This window comes from Struthio camelus, chromosome 1, assembly GCF_040807025.1.
Source record: "Struthio camelus isolate bStrCam1 chromosome 1, bStrCam1.hap1, whole genome shotgun sequence".
Lineage (NCBI taxonomy): Eukaryota > Metazoa > Chordata > Aves > Struthioniformes > Struthionidae > Struthio > Struthio camelus.
In genome coordinates this window covers 77,850,130-77,865,006 of record NC_090942.1, presented here as the reverse complement: position 1 = coordinate 77,865,006, position 14,877 = coordinate 77,850,130, and the positions used below count along the sequence as shown (strand labels likewise).

Below are 14,877 nucleotides of genomic sequence, written 5' to 3'. Positions count from 1 at the left end.
ATTTCTCAGAAGCTGTCAAAGAGACCTCCCCACTTTCCATTGATCTCGTTTTCCTTGAGGACTTATTGGGTCAAGACTGTTTTTCCCGCCATGGCATGAGACTGCCCTATCTGATTAGATGAGTGTGCTGATGCATTTCAAATCTTTTTCCATCCAGCTCCAGAATCAGTTTGAAACACAGTACATCATGCCCTGCCTACCTGAATTGCAGCCATTCTATTCCATGGACACAACTTCAGAAGACGCCAATGCACATACCCTCAAAGTGTTGCGTTCAGTTTCACATCCTCAGCGATGGAAGTTGCTTTTATTCATGTATCCAATTTCCAAATTTCATGTTGCTATTGCAGCCCTGGAGAGAATTCGTAAGTCCAGTGGCCCCATAGTCCAGGACTGTAAAGCTGAGGCATCCATGAATCTAGAGCTATATTATTATATATATTGCAAATTATCAAGTCTTACTGGCTCAGTGTAACTGTCTTCTTCGGGACTCTTTCACCTGAAAAGGCTACAGAAATTTTACAGAGCAATTGTCTGTTGATATCCTAAAGCTCTCTTTCACATAGGGCTTGATACTGTGGATACAAAAATAGGTTTTGTATCTTCAATTATGCCACTGAGCTGCCTCCTTACAAACATGTTGACTGCTCATGGAGACGTGACAGGCAATTGAAAATGCCCTCTTGGAGGAGCCAGAATTGTCTGGTCTTAGATCTTAAGAAGTCCTTATCTCCTATAAAGAATCAAAGATAATGCTTTGTTCTTTGGGAACAATTTATTATCCGTTCTGAGAACCAAGCAGTTTTATGGCGTTTTGTAAATTGTCTTTAAAAACACAGTCATTTGCTGCATTGTCAACATCACAGACCTTACTAGACTGAGTGAATCCTTAAGATGCATCATCAACACTGTAATGATGTGGCCTAGCTTATATCCACTAGGGTGTTTCTCAGATCTTATGTTCTAATCAACACTTTTGAAGACGTGGACTTAATCCATTTCTCACTGTGTTTCGTTTCCCTCCCTGTGCCCCTGTAGATGGCTGTTCTCCCATTTTCAGTAGCTTTCCATACCTCTCATAATGAGGTATGGAAACCTTCCAGGTTACCTGCCTGGAAGAAAGGACGTGTGGTCCACTAAAAACACTTCCAGTCTATGTCGCTTAGTAGAAACATGAGCGCTGTAAAATGTAGTTTGAGCGTTCCTCACACAGACCAAGTGTAGCTTGTGACACAGAACAGCATCACATGTTCTGCAGGAGAAAATCGTTTCCTTTTTGCCTGAAGGTGGACATGCTTTGCAAAGCATGCATGCACTATCAGTTTAACTCCTAAGGATCTCAAGTACTGCAGCAGATAGATAGAGCCAGTTCAGACTGGCAGACTGTGACTGAGTATACTGGAATGGCATCTTCAGAATGGTTTGTTAGAGTTCATCGATTTTTTTTTCCTTTGGCCACCTACATGGCACGCCAGTACTACTTTCTCTGTGTGCTGGTCAGACTTTTCATCCATTCTTGTGCCTCCTGAAGGTACTTAGAAATATCAGCCAAGATAGCTATGTTTATCCTGTTCTGGTTGAAGCAGTTTTGTTTGCAGGAAATATTTTGTTTTAGCCTCAGGCATAGTCTCACAGGACTTGTTCAACTTTTCAATTGAACTGCAAATCCCTCTATGTGCCAGCAAGTGGACTTGGAATTTCTTGGAATTTCAGAGCTGAGGACTGGTGGTATGGGACACGTGTCCCTTTTCATAATGTTTGAGAGCACCCCTCCGTATGCTCTTAAAGCTAAAAAATATATCTGGTCTTAACTTGCATGGGAATATGCCCTGTATGAACATACATGTGAGAAATAAAAACCTTCTGATATTTCTAGCAGACTGCCTTCTTTTTATTTCTGCCTCTCCCTATGACACATGTGGCTTTATGTCTTATGTTTTGTAGGAGTCATACAGTAAGCATCCTTGTAGACTTTTTTATCTATTATGCCTATTTGACCCAAGCTATTAAGCTGACAATCTCTTTGAATCACTATTTTCTTATTCAATATAAGGCACACAATGCTTGTGTAGTTCATATGGGAATCCACCATTTTCTGGATTTCAGGACTCTGCGGTGGAGCTGAATTTAGTTCCTCTGCAGCTCAGGAAGGAACATTGCTGAGTTATAGATCTTATTTCAGTGCTACATTCTTTATCTAAATTTTTTTTTTAATCTGGCAGGAGTGTTCTGGCAAAAGCCTTTCTTCTTCTTGAAACTAAATTTTGTAGGAAGACTGTTTTTTCATCTTGCTTTTGCCTGGAATGATCATCAGAAATAGGAAGACAAAGTCTACACAGTAGTCTAGTGAGAACATTCATTTGGAAAGGAAGAAAGTGGTACTAAAGATCCTTTCTGGCGATTTACCTCCCATGTCGCAGGTGAATGTTGGGCTGTAAAGTCAGACTCACTCACTATTGCCTCATGAAGTTGTTTTATCTTCTTGGCCAGTACTGATAACTGATAATCTGATTAGGGCTTGGGATTCTTCAGGTTCAATAAACATAAAAGAACAGAGCCTGGAACCTGGGTTTCAGTCTTGCAATGCCTGAGCTACCGAGCTTTTGGAATAAAGGGCGTTATAATCTCTGGTTTCCGTTAGAAAATTTCTGAAAGTCTTAGGTTGTTTTTTCCCAATGTGAAATAAGAATAGATTCTGCAGTCTTGATTTCTGGTTCTCTTTCAAAATGGAATGATAGTTTCCAGGTGATCCTAATCCCAGTTTTCCTGTCTCTAAAACCATGGAGATGGACAAGCTAGCGTTCAATTTTTCAAGTGTGCTTCCAAAGCAGTTAACTTCTATCATAGTTGCAGCCTACAGTGGCTCACTTTAAGCCAAGAGAACTTTTTCAATATGTACTTCAATTCCTGGCTTTGTTGTACTGCATCCTAGGACTCTTTCAAATGACTTAAATTATGTCTTATTTCTATAAATGGCATTTATCTAACTTAAAAATGCTCACTGTCAGAAAGCCAAATGTGCCATTCTGTATGCATCACAACCTTTTTTTGTTTTAATCAATAAAGCATTTAAAACATACTATTAACAGGCATAGTGCCAGGAGGATCTGTAGCTCAGTTACTAACTGTGAAATCAAGACCCCATTTTAATTCTTTCTGTCAATTTTGCTTTGCTATATGAAATTATAGAAAATTGGTGGAAGGAATTCCTGAGGTCATTCATCCATTCTCTCTCTCCCAAGGGCAGATCCTTTCATCTTGAGTTATCATCACTTTTATCCATTGAGTTAGTGAATAGTGTGCTATTTCCTGTAAAAATCCCTTTCTTCATTTCTTTGCAGACGATAAAGACTCTGACCTTATCCAGAATCCCTGCCACTACCTTCCATTGTTTTGCTTTTCCCTTTTAGATGACAGGAATTGTCCCAGGCCAGGAGATAATGCTCCTTAGCAGTGTTCAGCATATTTCAGAAGCAACACAATCACAACCAGCAGTGCAATTTTTAAGGGACCAGACTGGATTCATCCAGTGTTTATAAAATACCTGATCTGATCTGTCAAGTGTAGTTCCCTAAATATGCGGTGTTCCCTGATGAGGAATAGAACTTTTCTAAAATGAAAACTGCAGGACTCATGATTCTCTGCAGGATTCACCTAGTCATTTCTCCACACATTCCCAACATGGCAGTGCAAAATTCTCATCCTATTTTCATGCAATTAATATTCTACCAATCATGACATTGCAAGGAAAAGGGGAGACAAGCATAACAGAGTGAATGTTCTTTGTCTCACCTTTTTCATTCCCTGAGTAGGAAGCTCATTCAATTTCTCCTTCTTTCTGTTCACAGTTATTTGTTTCTTTCATTACACTCTTCTGAATGCTCTTTCTCTATCCTTTCAGCATCACAGAGCATAATTTGCATGAGAATAATGTAGTTGTGTCTTAACTGAAAATTCAAATATTTCAGTTGTGTGTTTAAGTTTCTCCTTCTGTTTGTTGTCTTTTGAGTTCCTCCGTGTACCTTGTTCTCATGCCATATATATGCCATGCACTGCTACTTGCAAGTTCTTTTATGGATGGCAGCATCAGTTTTATCATATGTCATTGCCTTGTTACTCATTCTGCGTACTTCCCCTTATCTAAAAGCAAGCTCAACTGGGTAATCAACAGATTTTTTCCAAATAAATTTGCCTTTCCTGAGTTAAGTTCTAATGTCTTCCAAGTTTCAGACTTTTGTATTTTGTGTCAGTGCATTTTTGGTTAGAATTTGAGTGGGATTTCAGACTGGTCTTTTGGCCAGCTAGACAGTCTTTGTTTTTAGTCATGGTCATGCAAGTGATCTACATGCAACCAGATACCGCTAGTTGTAAAACTGTTTCCGTAAGATTCCCCTACATAACATAAATGTTAAGAGGAGGGGTTTACCTGCAAAAAGACCCAGAATACCTGGAGGTGACTAAAGAGCTGTGTTTGGTGGAGGTTGTGTTGCAATATTAACCTGAAGTGAATAGATGACACATCAGTACAGGCTACCTCTGAGCCAGACTGAGCAAAGGGTTTTCTGGGGGGGTAAAAAGTGGCAGATTACCAGGAATAGGCTAATTTGATTTCAGGTACTTTTTTATATTAAAATCTATGAACAGATTTTTCGTTCTTGAAAGGGAAGGAGCAAATAATACTAAACTGAGCAGGACCTACTGCCAGCAGTTCTGTGCCTGATTCTCTCACAGAGAACTGCTCTAATATACTGTAGCCCTGACTAGCAGTGCAGTAACTGTTCTTCCAGAGAGAGAGAGAGACCCTCTGTGATGCTGAAGTAAGTAAAAATATTTAAACGCGTGTAAGTATATGTCAAATACAGGTATATGAGTAGTAGGACTAAGAGTAACCCAACAAGTTCATTCTCACAATCTACCGATGAGTTGACTCTGGGAATTTGATCTCTGCCCAACTGATTTTCATGTTTTACTGTCATCTGGTGTTTCTATACCAAAGCTATTTCAGCATCATACTGTTTTATTTAATAACTAGTTCTTAACTGTGACTTAATAGTGCCTGGCACAGTAAAATCCTAATGTTGGTCTGTATGAGGCTTTCAAAATGCTACAGTGATACAATCACCCAACTTCTAGCAGTTTCCTCTGAAATCTTACTTGAAAAAAAAATTAATTTAAATTGCATATAGTGCTCACTGACATCCTATGCTCTATCCAGGACTGGTCCTGCAAATTGACTTCTGCTGAGACATATTGTAAAATCTTTTGGGAATCAGTGCAGGACATAAAGCAAATGAGAGGAGAGTGGCAACTCTGTGATAGCTATTGGGCATCCCTGATGAATATTAACAGGGCATTTCTCTGCTTTTCTCTACTCTTACTTACAAATTACCAGGCATTTGGCTTTCTTTCCAAGATATCTTTCCTCACTTAGACAAATATATAAGTTTCCTTGCCTTGTACACATAGCTTGGAGAGTCAATTTGTGTTTTACTGTGTTAAATACAGGCAATTTAACTCATTTTTGTGTGTTTAGAATGGACAAGCAGGTTATCTCTTGGTTCAGACGCATCAGCAGTTTTAGTCATGACACATCTGTTGAGGAACAGAGATTGCCAGTAGTTTAACCCTTGCCACCACTCCAGTTGTTTTAAGTTTTAAGGTTATCCATATACCTAATAGTAGAGTTGTCTAAGAGGGTGAGCGCTGTAAATCTGCCGTTCAGCTTACAGCCTTTAGCTTTCAGCATCACCAGAATTGAATTGTTCTGTGTCTGAGCCCGGAATTTAAGACTGTCATTTCAGTCATAAGATATTGCATTCAGGTGGGACTGCTGTACATGTCTTGTACAAAATTCAGACCAAGTATAGAAATAGATATGATTAGACTCTGAGTATTATTAGCCACAACTTTTCCTGGGCTATAATCTACCTCATAGGACCTGATAGCTACTCTAAATTCACAGCTCCAGAGTACTACACCATGAATTGCGCCTTGCTGGCATAAAAGTTAGCTCAGAATAAGCCCTTCAAGTGTAGTGTAGGTGTTGCGAGCAAAACCTGAGCACCTGGTGTTTTGCTGACCCAATGAGCGTTAGGATTCTGCAAGCTACTTCCCAGTGAAGGGCAACTGAACTGCTAGTTTGTTCTAACTTGCACTAGGGTCAGTGTTGATATTGGCCAATCACAGAAACTAGGTGTGGGAAACAAATATTTTTCCCCCTTCATCTCTTCCTTTCAGATGTTCTTACCTCTTACCATGTCAATCTAAAGAGTTTACAGAGTTTGGCAAACTTAGGAAAAAAACCTCTCTTTAGAGGGATTCCTAACTCTTCTACTTCATTTTTTCTTAAAGTCAGACATCACCCAGATTTGTATCTTTAGACAGCATTAAACCCATCAATAGCCTTTTAAATTTGAGAATCAATGCAAAAAAACCCCATCTTTCCAACAGCAATTACCTTCCAAACCTGTTGCTAATTACTAGCTGAACCGAGAGAAGAGGGCATATACTGTACTTTTTGTAGTTATAAACCTACAGATACAGTCAATCCTAATCTTTTATTGCCTACACATTGTTGCAAAAATTATTCTTTTCCCCTGCACAAGGCCTTGAGCCAGGAGTTCCGGGTAACCTTTCTCTCTCATTCAGACAAGAAGGTAATAATTAGCTGTATGGATTTTTTTTTTCATTTTCTCTTCCAAGAACAACTTCTGTAGGAGGAGCTGGCATTAATTGTCCACTTTCTCATACTCTTTTCTTGAGAAAGATGATCAAGACAGCAGGAATTGTGGCAAGACCTACTTGAATGTAGGTGGGGACTTCGGTGGCTTCCCTCTCCCTTTTGATTTGAGACTATGTATGATTTCTTCTGTTTTCACTTCAGCTGGCCACTTTTGGTCTTCCTTTAAAGTTTCTTTGCATTTTTTTACATACACATTATTGAAAACAGCTCCTTCATTTAGAGTTGTTCTCCAGTCTTTCCAGTCATACTTTCGTGATCAACAGATGGAAAATAAATAAGGCCTCTGGATCTGGCTGATTAGGGACTGCCGTGCTGGGTAACGGCGCTTTTGGAATAGATTGGAGAACCACCTCTCCACATCCCCAAAGGAAATACCTTGCTGCTAAATGTCTTGCTCTTCCTATGGTGCCTTGTGGCTGAACGGGACATGTTTTTTGGAATAAAGAGCTGCATATCGATCAGATAAAGGAATGGACGTTCCTCACGAGCGCAACACTTCACCACACAGCACTTCTCTGTATTGTGTATTTTGCTCAGGATACAGCAGCACAGGTCTACAACAGCACAAGTATGCTGTGTGATGGGTATCTTGGTGACCTGCACAGTGGCCTAAGGGCCATTTGTAAATGCCCTCTAACCCAGACTTCTAGTGGGATGGACAAGATTACACCTTTCTTATGCAGATAGGGAGCTTGCCTCTTTCTGAAATTTGAAATTAAAAAATCTGGAATTTCATCAATCCTTCCTTATTTGTCTGCCACTCAAAGGAGATGATTTTGTTTTAGATCTCTTGAGAAAGATGACTAATCCCTTTTTTACTTCTCCACTTTGTTCCTTATACCCATGTACAACATCCTTAGTTTTTAAAATTTTATTATCTTTTAAGAGAATCATTTGAAAATTTGATGTCATCTTAAGGAAAATTTTATCACACTGAACAACATGCCAAATGCTTTAGCAGGTTGACTGAGACTGGGAAAGCATACATACAGTTTATGTATGAAGAGTTTTACATACAGGTGCATGCACACATTCCAGAGTTTAAAGGATTATTCTTTTATGTAGAACACAATTAAAGTGAACCCGAAATGACTGACTTTGATTAAGAAAAGAAACACAAGCCTGTCTGTTAGATAAAGGTTTCTCTTATGAATCTTGTTGCATCATTAAAATAATCTATCGGAGGTCTAGATTGGGTGAAGATGAAATTCTCTTATCCCTGTAAACGGTTACGTTTAAAGGGGAAATAAATATTATCAGGGCAACATATATTAAGAGGAAAGAGATGTCCAAACTCACTTTTAATAATTTTTGTATTATTAGGAGCCATTAAAAGTGGTATTTTACATTTCTAGAGCATGTGTTCTAATGAATTTCAAAAGATCTTATAAGAAATAATATCTCTATTTTACATGAGGAAACCAAGATAGCACAAAATTTCTTGAGAACTCCAGTGCAAGTAATTTGCCAAGGGTGACACAGCAGCTCATGGAAAGATAGGGAAGAAATTTAGGTCTCCACTTCCACACTCCAGCTTGTGGAACTTGAGTGTTTCCTATTGGAAATATGAATGTATCAGACTTCAAAGAGATGCTTAAATAGGATACTGAGTTTGCTCTTGAATTTGATGTGCTGCTTGCCATGTCCATGAGACTTCCCTTCTCCCTCTTTCCTACCAGTATTCTTAATAGAAATAAATGAGGTAAAGTAGAACTCAGATTCTTTAGTCTCTGCAGGATATGGGAATCAGTTTTCATTGAATCATAGAATCATGTAGGTTGGAAGGGACTTCTGGAGGTCAACTGGTCCAACCTCTTGCCCAAAGAAAGGCCAACTGCTCAGGGCCATGCCCAGTTGAGTTCTGAATATCTCCAAGGATCGAGAGTTCACAGTCTCTCTGGGCACCTGCTTCAGTGTTTGACCACCCTCATGGTGAATGTTTTCTTCACTATATCTAGTCAGAATTTCCCATTTTGCATCTTCTATCTGTTGCTTCTCCTCCTTCCTGTGCACTTCTGAGGAAAGTCTGGCTCCATCTTCTCTACACCCTCCCGATAGGTAACTGTAGACAGAAATAAGATCTCCCTGAGCCCTCTCTTGTTACAAAAAGCTCTCTCAGCCTCTCCTTGCCATGTGCTTCAGCCCCCATCTTGTTGGCAACCCTGCACTGAACTCACTCTGGTATGTCCATATCTTTCTTGCACTGGAGAGCCCAGATTTCAAAACAGCACTCCAGATGTCTCATCAGTGCTGAGTAGAGGGGAAGGATTGCTTCCTCCAACCTTCTGGTTGCACTCTTACTAATACAGGCCAGGATGCCCTTGGTCTTCTTTGCTGCAAGGACACACGGCTGACTCATGTTCAACTTGTTGTCCACCAGGCCCCAGGTCTCTTTCTAGCCTGTCCTGTTGCATGGGATTATTCCATCCTGGGTGCAGGACTTGCGTTTGCCTTTGTTGTTGAAGTTCATGAGGTCCTCTCAGCCCATTTCTCCAACCTGTTAAGGTCCCTCTGAATAGCAGCCCTGCCCTTCAGTGTGTTGACCACTCCCCCAGTTCCGTATCATCCACCAACTTTCTGAAAGTGCACTTCTTCCCATCATCCAGGTCATTAGTAAAGACATCAACTGGTGTTGGCCCTGGATCCTAACTGAAGGATGCCCTGCCTTGTCATTCACTTATCCAGTCTATCTCTCACCAGTGTGGCCGTAAAGATACTATGGAAGACTGCGTCAAAAGCCTTGCGAAATTCAAGATGAACAATATCCATGTTCTTCCCTTATCCACAGAGCAAGTCATATCATTGTAGAAAGCAATCATGTTAGTCAGGCATGATTTGTCCTTGCTAGGTTGATGCTGGCTGTTCAGAATCATCTTCTTGTCTTTCATGTACTTGGAAATGGCTTCCAGGATGATTTGATGCATAAACTTCCTGGGGTCTGATAGGGGGCTGGCTGGCTTGAATTCCCTAGACCCCTCTCTTGCCTGTCTTGAGCACGGGTGTGATGTTTGCCTTTTTCCAGTCATCAGGAACCCTCCTCTGCATTCATAACTTATCAAAGATTACAGAGCGTGACTTCACTAAGACATATATTACTTTATGACCTTCAGATGTGTCTCATCTTGTGCCATATACCTGTGTAGGTCTGTTTTGCTTTACACTGTATCTAAGTTCCTAAACATTATTCCGGATTTTCATTCAAATTGACCCAAGCTGACAAAGTGAACAACAAAGATTCCAAGATTTGCCTGATTTTCAGTAAAACTTGTAAAATCACATCCTGCTTTTTTGATCATAGAGACGACATACCTGTCTTTAAGGAAAATTTTAGATGGCCTTATGAAATATTGGGCCACTTGCAAAAACCAGATTTGAATAGAGTCTTACGTTTTGAATATTTAGATTTTGTCTATTTCATTTTAAAAAGTAGAAATTTAGGTTTTCAGAAAAATTCCCACACCATGAAAAATATGTTCAGAATTTCAGGCATTTAATAGTATTCAAAGCCAAATAAATCCTGTCTGATGTCAGTTTTATTTCTAAGAAATTGACCAAGCTGTATTGCCACACAATAGAGATTCTAGTTTAGTTCAAAAACTTCAGGTCTAGGACCTGAAGGACTTATCTGTCACTGCAGACACTGAAGTGACTTAATAAAGGACTGAATACTCATGTGTATTCCGTGATAACTTACTGAGTATTCTTGATATAATGCTGAAGGACTGACTCCTCAAGCTTGTGCTTTCTAATAGGATATTTTAATATGCAGAAACAGTGTATATCCCATAGTACAAATGGAATTAAAGCGGTTAAAAAGATAAATATATTAATTTAGTAAAACATAGGTGGATCATTTTGGTAATGATTTTGATTACCTTTTATCTATAGATTCAAGGAACCAATATCTGAAAGATTGTTCCAGAATTAAAATCTTACTGTGGAAAAACACAGTAAAAGTTGTCCATATTGCTTTGTACATATAGATGTCCTTTTCTTTAGATCTGTTTCTGTCTCATTTTTCTGGTGGGAATTCAATAAGGATGTAAGTAGGCTGCAAGCATCATTTTAAATTCACGGTGTAGTCTAACAGCTTTGAATGATGAGCTTTATCATAATTCAGAATAAATCAAATATCAAGTTTCTCAACACTGCTTTGTGTTTTCCCGTTCTCTTTCTGCTCCTTCATCAGAATAAGACACATCAGAAGCATATGCCAAAAAAGCCTGAATCGAAAAAAAAAAAGACTAATAGATATGATGAGGCAAAACCAGAGGAGAATGGTCCACAGGATCAACATCACCCATAAAGACCTGATCCAGATTTCAAACACTCATTCTGTCCCTTCCATACAAGTATAGCATCTCCAGAATGATGGCTTGGAAATAAGTCATTTGCTTCTACTCTTTGTTTGAGATGTAAAACTTAAATTTGGATTTCAAATATATACTAAAGTGTGATAGTGGTGAGATGAAGAACGGGTTGAAGTCATTTCTAATACAAACATAAGAGGTGGTGCACTTTAGGTTATGTTGCATATAGGCTTCAGCAGTTCTATTTGATGTAACTTGAGATACCTCTTTCCCACGTCCTGCTCTTCACATTTGCTTTCTTTTACCAGTTTTTTTCTCATGACCTTGAATTTAAGGAATTTCATCAGTACATCTCTGTGATTATCCAAAATATTAGTGGTACTCTCAGATGTCCTCTTGCTCACTTGGATCTTCATTCTGTTAGAGCTGGTCATGTATTTAGTCAGAGTCACCAGAAAAGTTGAAGGGTATTTATCGTTTTCAGTTTGTTTTACTAAATCTCTGTGAAAATAAGAAAAGCTGGCTTATTTCCCTCTATTTATACATAGAAATAACTCTTGTTCACTGAATGACCCTTACCCTACAGATTCAGTCATCCATGCCATGGGAAAAAAAAAATGTTGTGTCTATTCATTTTCACTGGATGTCATCCAGAAAGCAGAAGTATTACTGCTTAAGTAATGTTCATCTCTTGGTGATGAACTGCCATAAAGGACTCTTCGTGTGCCATAGTAAATCTGCTGAAACTTTTTCCCTTCTCTGAAACATAAAATCATTCAATATTTTGGCCCATGAAGGCACACACACATTCACGTGCAGATAGAAATGTCAGCGTTGCAATTTATGGAAGAATTCTTCAAACAGTAGTGTCAACATCTAAACCTATAAAAAAATACCCTTCCCAGGGGAATTAATGAAAATCAGAGCTATATTGCTTAAACAGTTGGTTCAGATCCTGCAAGTCTTACTCACCTAAATGGTCTGTACTCATGAAAAATGGCCCTTTAATTTTTTGGTTACACAGGTGAGCAAGAACTTCATCTGAAGATAAGGAGTTGCAGAATCAGCTACAATTTTAGAAAGCTGTCTCCTAAGAACATATCAGTCTATTTGTTAGCTGTGCTTGCTAGCAGTTATATAGAAATACATTTGCATATTAATTACATTGTCTGTATGATGTTAGTATATAGTATATACATACACATGATATAAAACAATTTAAAATATATCTAATAAAGTATGTGTGTGTATGTATATGGATGGGGATGTTCTGTCCTGTGGTGTTAATGCATGCTTCTCTGTCCCACAGCCCCTTGCTTTCAGTTTCAGTGCCAGCAGTATATTCCAAAGGTTTGTGCCGGTACAAAAGAAAAAAACAATTAAACTGTTTTTCCTTCTTTTTAAGCAATGATGTCCCCCCAGAGAGCCAGCATAAGTTCACCTTAAGTGCCTTAGCAGAGGTTACATTGAAATAAAAATACATAAGAAGTAGTCATTTTAAAGATAAAGCCTTTCCTGTTCTGTGTAAATTATTTTTGATCAACATCCTGTTCTAAGGCACTTCCTCATTAGCATATCCTATAGCTTATTGTCAGACCCTGTCCACCGACTACAATTGTGACACAGACTGTGAATATTTAGCACTAGAGTCTGTAAATCTGAGTAAGTAATGACAAAGCCTCTTTAGGGAGAGTCAGAAGGAGGTGAGCTGAGCAGAATAATGGCAGTCCTGCAGAGGGAAGTATTTTAATTTAAGCAGAGCTACAGCAACTGGAAGAGATTATTAAAAGGACTTACTCTCTGAAACAAATCCTTTTTCAGGTAAATGCACAGTTCAAACTGGCATGCTAAATTGGCTAAATTGGCATCCTTATATCCACTCTGAATCTAAGAATAATTAATCATTTCACTTGCCTTTTATGTATATGACAGATTTGTGTGTGTGTGCATGCCTGTGTATGTACATGTAAGGTGTGCACACGTGCACAAGCACGTAGCAGAAAATAATGGCAATGAGGGAAGGGGGTTTGCTTTTTTTATAGTGAAATTGAAGATTTTTTTTTAATGGAGTGATACCTAGTAGTCATTGCCCACTATTGTAAAAGCTAAGAAGTATGCAGCTTTCTCTTGCCTGTGTTTGCCCAGCGACCATTCTACATACTACAAGCACTGGGAAATTTCAATGACACAGCTTGGAATGGGTTCAGTGACCTCAATTATGCCCTCCCACCCACTCCAAACTCCTTTCAATTTGCAAAAAGCTTTAAGTGGACAAAACCCAGATGCCTTTTGCTTGTAGTTCAGTAAGAACAGATTGGGCATGTAGATTCTTGTCAAAGTGATGTATGTAGTTCATTTTCCATTAACTCTTTCTTAACTGAGGATTTTAAATTCTTGGTTCCAAGTCTAGCACTCTGCTCTGCTTTCTACTGTTTTTTAAAGTTCATTATGCCTGCAGCATCATTAAAAAAAATGAACCTTAAAAAGCCTTGGCTAGACACTGACAGATACAAAACAGACTGTATGCTCGGTTTTGCTTTTAAAGGCAATCACTTTTTTTTCTTTTTAAACATATTTCATATATAATAACCCATCCTCTTGTCTAAGACAGTTCAAAAGCACTGACTAAATATAATCGATACAAAAATGAGTTTTGGAGGAGAAAGAAATCATGGCTTGTGGAAATGATTTACTAGTCAAAACAAGTACACGGGCCCTGATGACCTTGAGACCTTGCTTGAGTTGGCTTGCTTAAACTTTGATTGCTTTTGTAATGTTGTAATACTGCCCCAAAGAGTTATGCCTCTCCCCTCCCCCAGAACATTTCATTACACTCCCTTTCTCCCTCTCTCTCTCTGTCTTTCTCTTCCATTCTGCAGAAACATGTGCTGTCAATAACGGAGGCTGTGATCGGACTTGCAAGGATACTGCGACAGGGGTACGGTGCAGTTGCCCAGTCGGATTTACTCTGCAGCCTGATGGGAAAACGTGCAAAGGTCAGCTTCTGTTTGCTTTGCAATGCATCATTTGCCTTCAGCAGTTGCAGTACAAGATGTAAATATTCAGATATTTAATCAATACTTCGAGTTAAGGCTATTACTGGCATAGTGATTGCAATTGAGTTCATTAGCTTTCTCCTTCCCTAGTTGTTCTGTATTTACTTATTTTAATCATTTTACTCTGTATTCATTAGAGGGTTTTATTACTGCAAAGAAATTAGATACAGAGGTCAAACTGTTTCAAACTGACCAGAGGTTGAAAAAAAAATCTTCAGGGCTGCAAAAAACCTTCAGGTTTCAGAGAACAGTGTGAGACCTTTGTAGAACTTGAGACATCTCATGGTATCTGAAGCTGTACTGTAAAAAAGCAATTGAAAAATCTTAACAAGAACTTTTTTACCTGCAGATGATCAATGAGTTATCATTAAGTGAGGCCAAGGAAAAGCTGCAGAGGTATTACTCCAAAAAAATTCACACAAGTAATTGTCCATATCTACCTATTCAAAACGTGAGAAGTAGCCAGTTATAAAGGAAAAACGAAACCTAGACCATTTTTCCATTTTCATAATGATTTCTTCTCAGCTCCCTGAAAGACATTTGGGAAGAGACATCCAAGAGGACATGGCCTATATATTGATGTCACAGAGAACACTTTATTGTCACTCAGTGATTTAGCATAAGTTGACCTAACTTGCTAAGGAACTGTTGGGACCATTTTCTTCAAAGTAACCAAAAACATCAGAATATCTCCAGCCCAGGGCTTGATGTTACTTAAAATAGTAAAACCCACAAAAATAAACAGAAAACGTGTGGTTTCCTCTTGCTC

At 38.8% G+C, this 14,877-nt stretch overlaps 1 protein-coding gene across 7 annotated transcripts in view; it reads left to right on the top strand.

Annotated features, from left to right (window-relative positions):
• Window positions 1-14,877, top strand: part of SCUBE1 (signal peptide, CUB domain and EGF like domain containing 1) — a 214,991-nt gene that overhangs the window by 125,147 nt on the left and 74,967 nt on the right. For all 7 annotated transcript variants that reach the window (XM_068951089.1, XM_068951117.1, XM_068951081.1 and 4 more), the window contains one exon: window positions 13,932-14,048. In XM_068951089.1, the coding sequence (XP_068807190.1) occupies window positions 13,932-14,048 (117 nt within the window). The remainder of the gene's footprint in view (window positions 1-13,931; window positions 14,049-14,877) is intronic.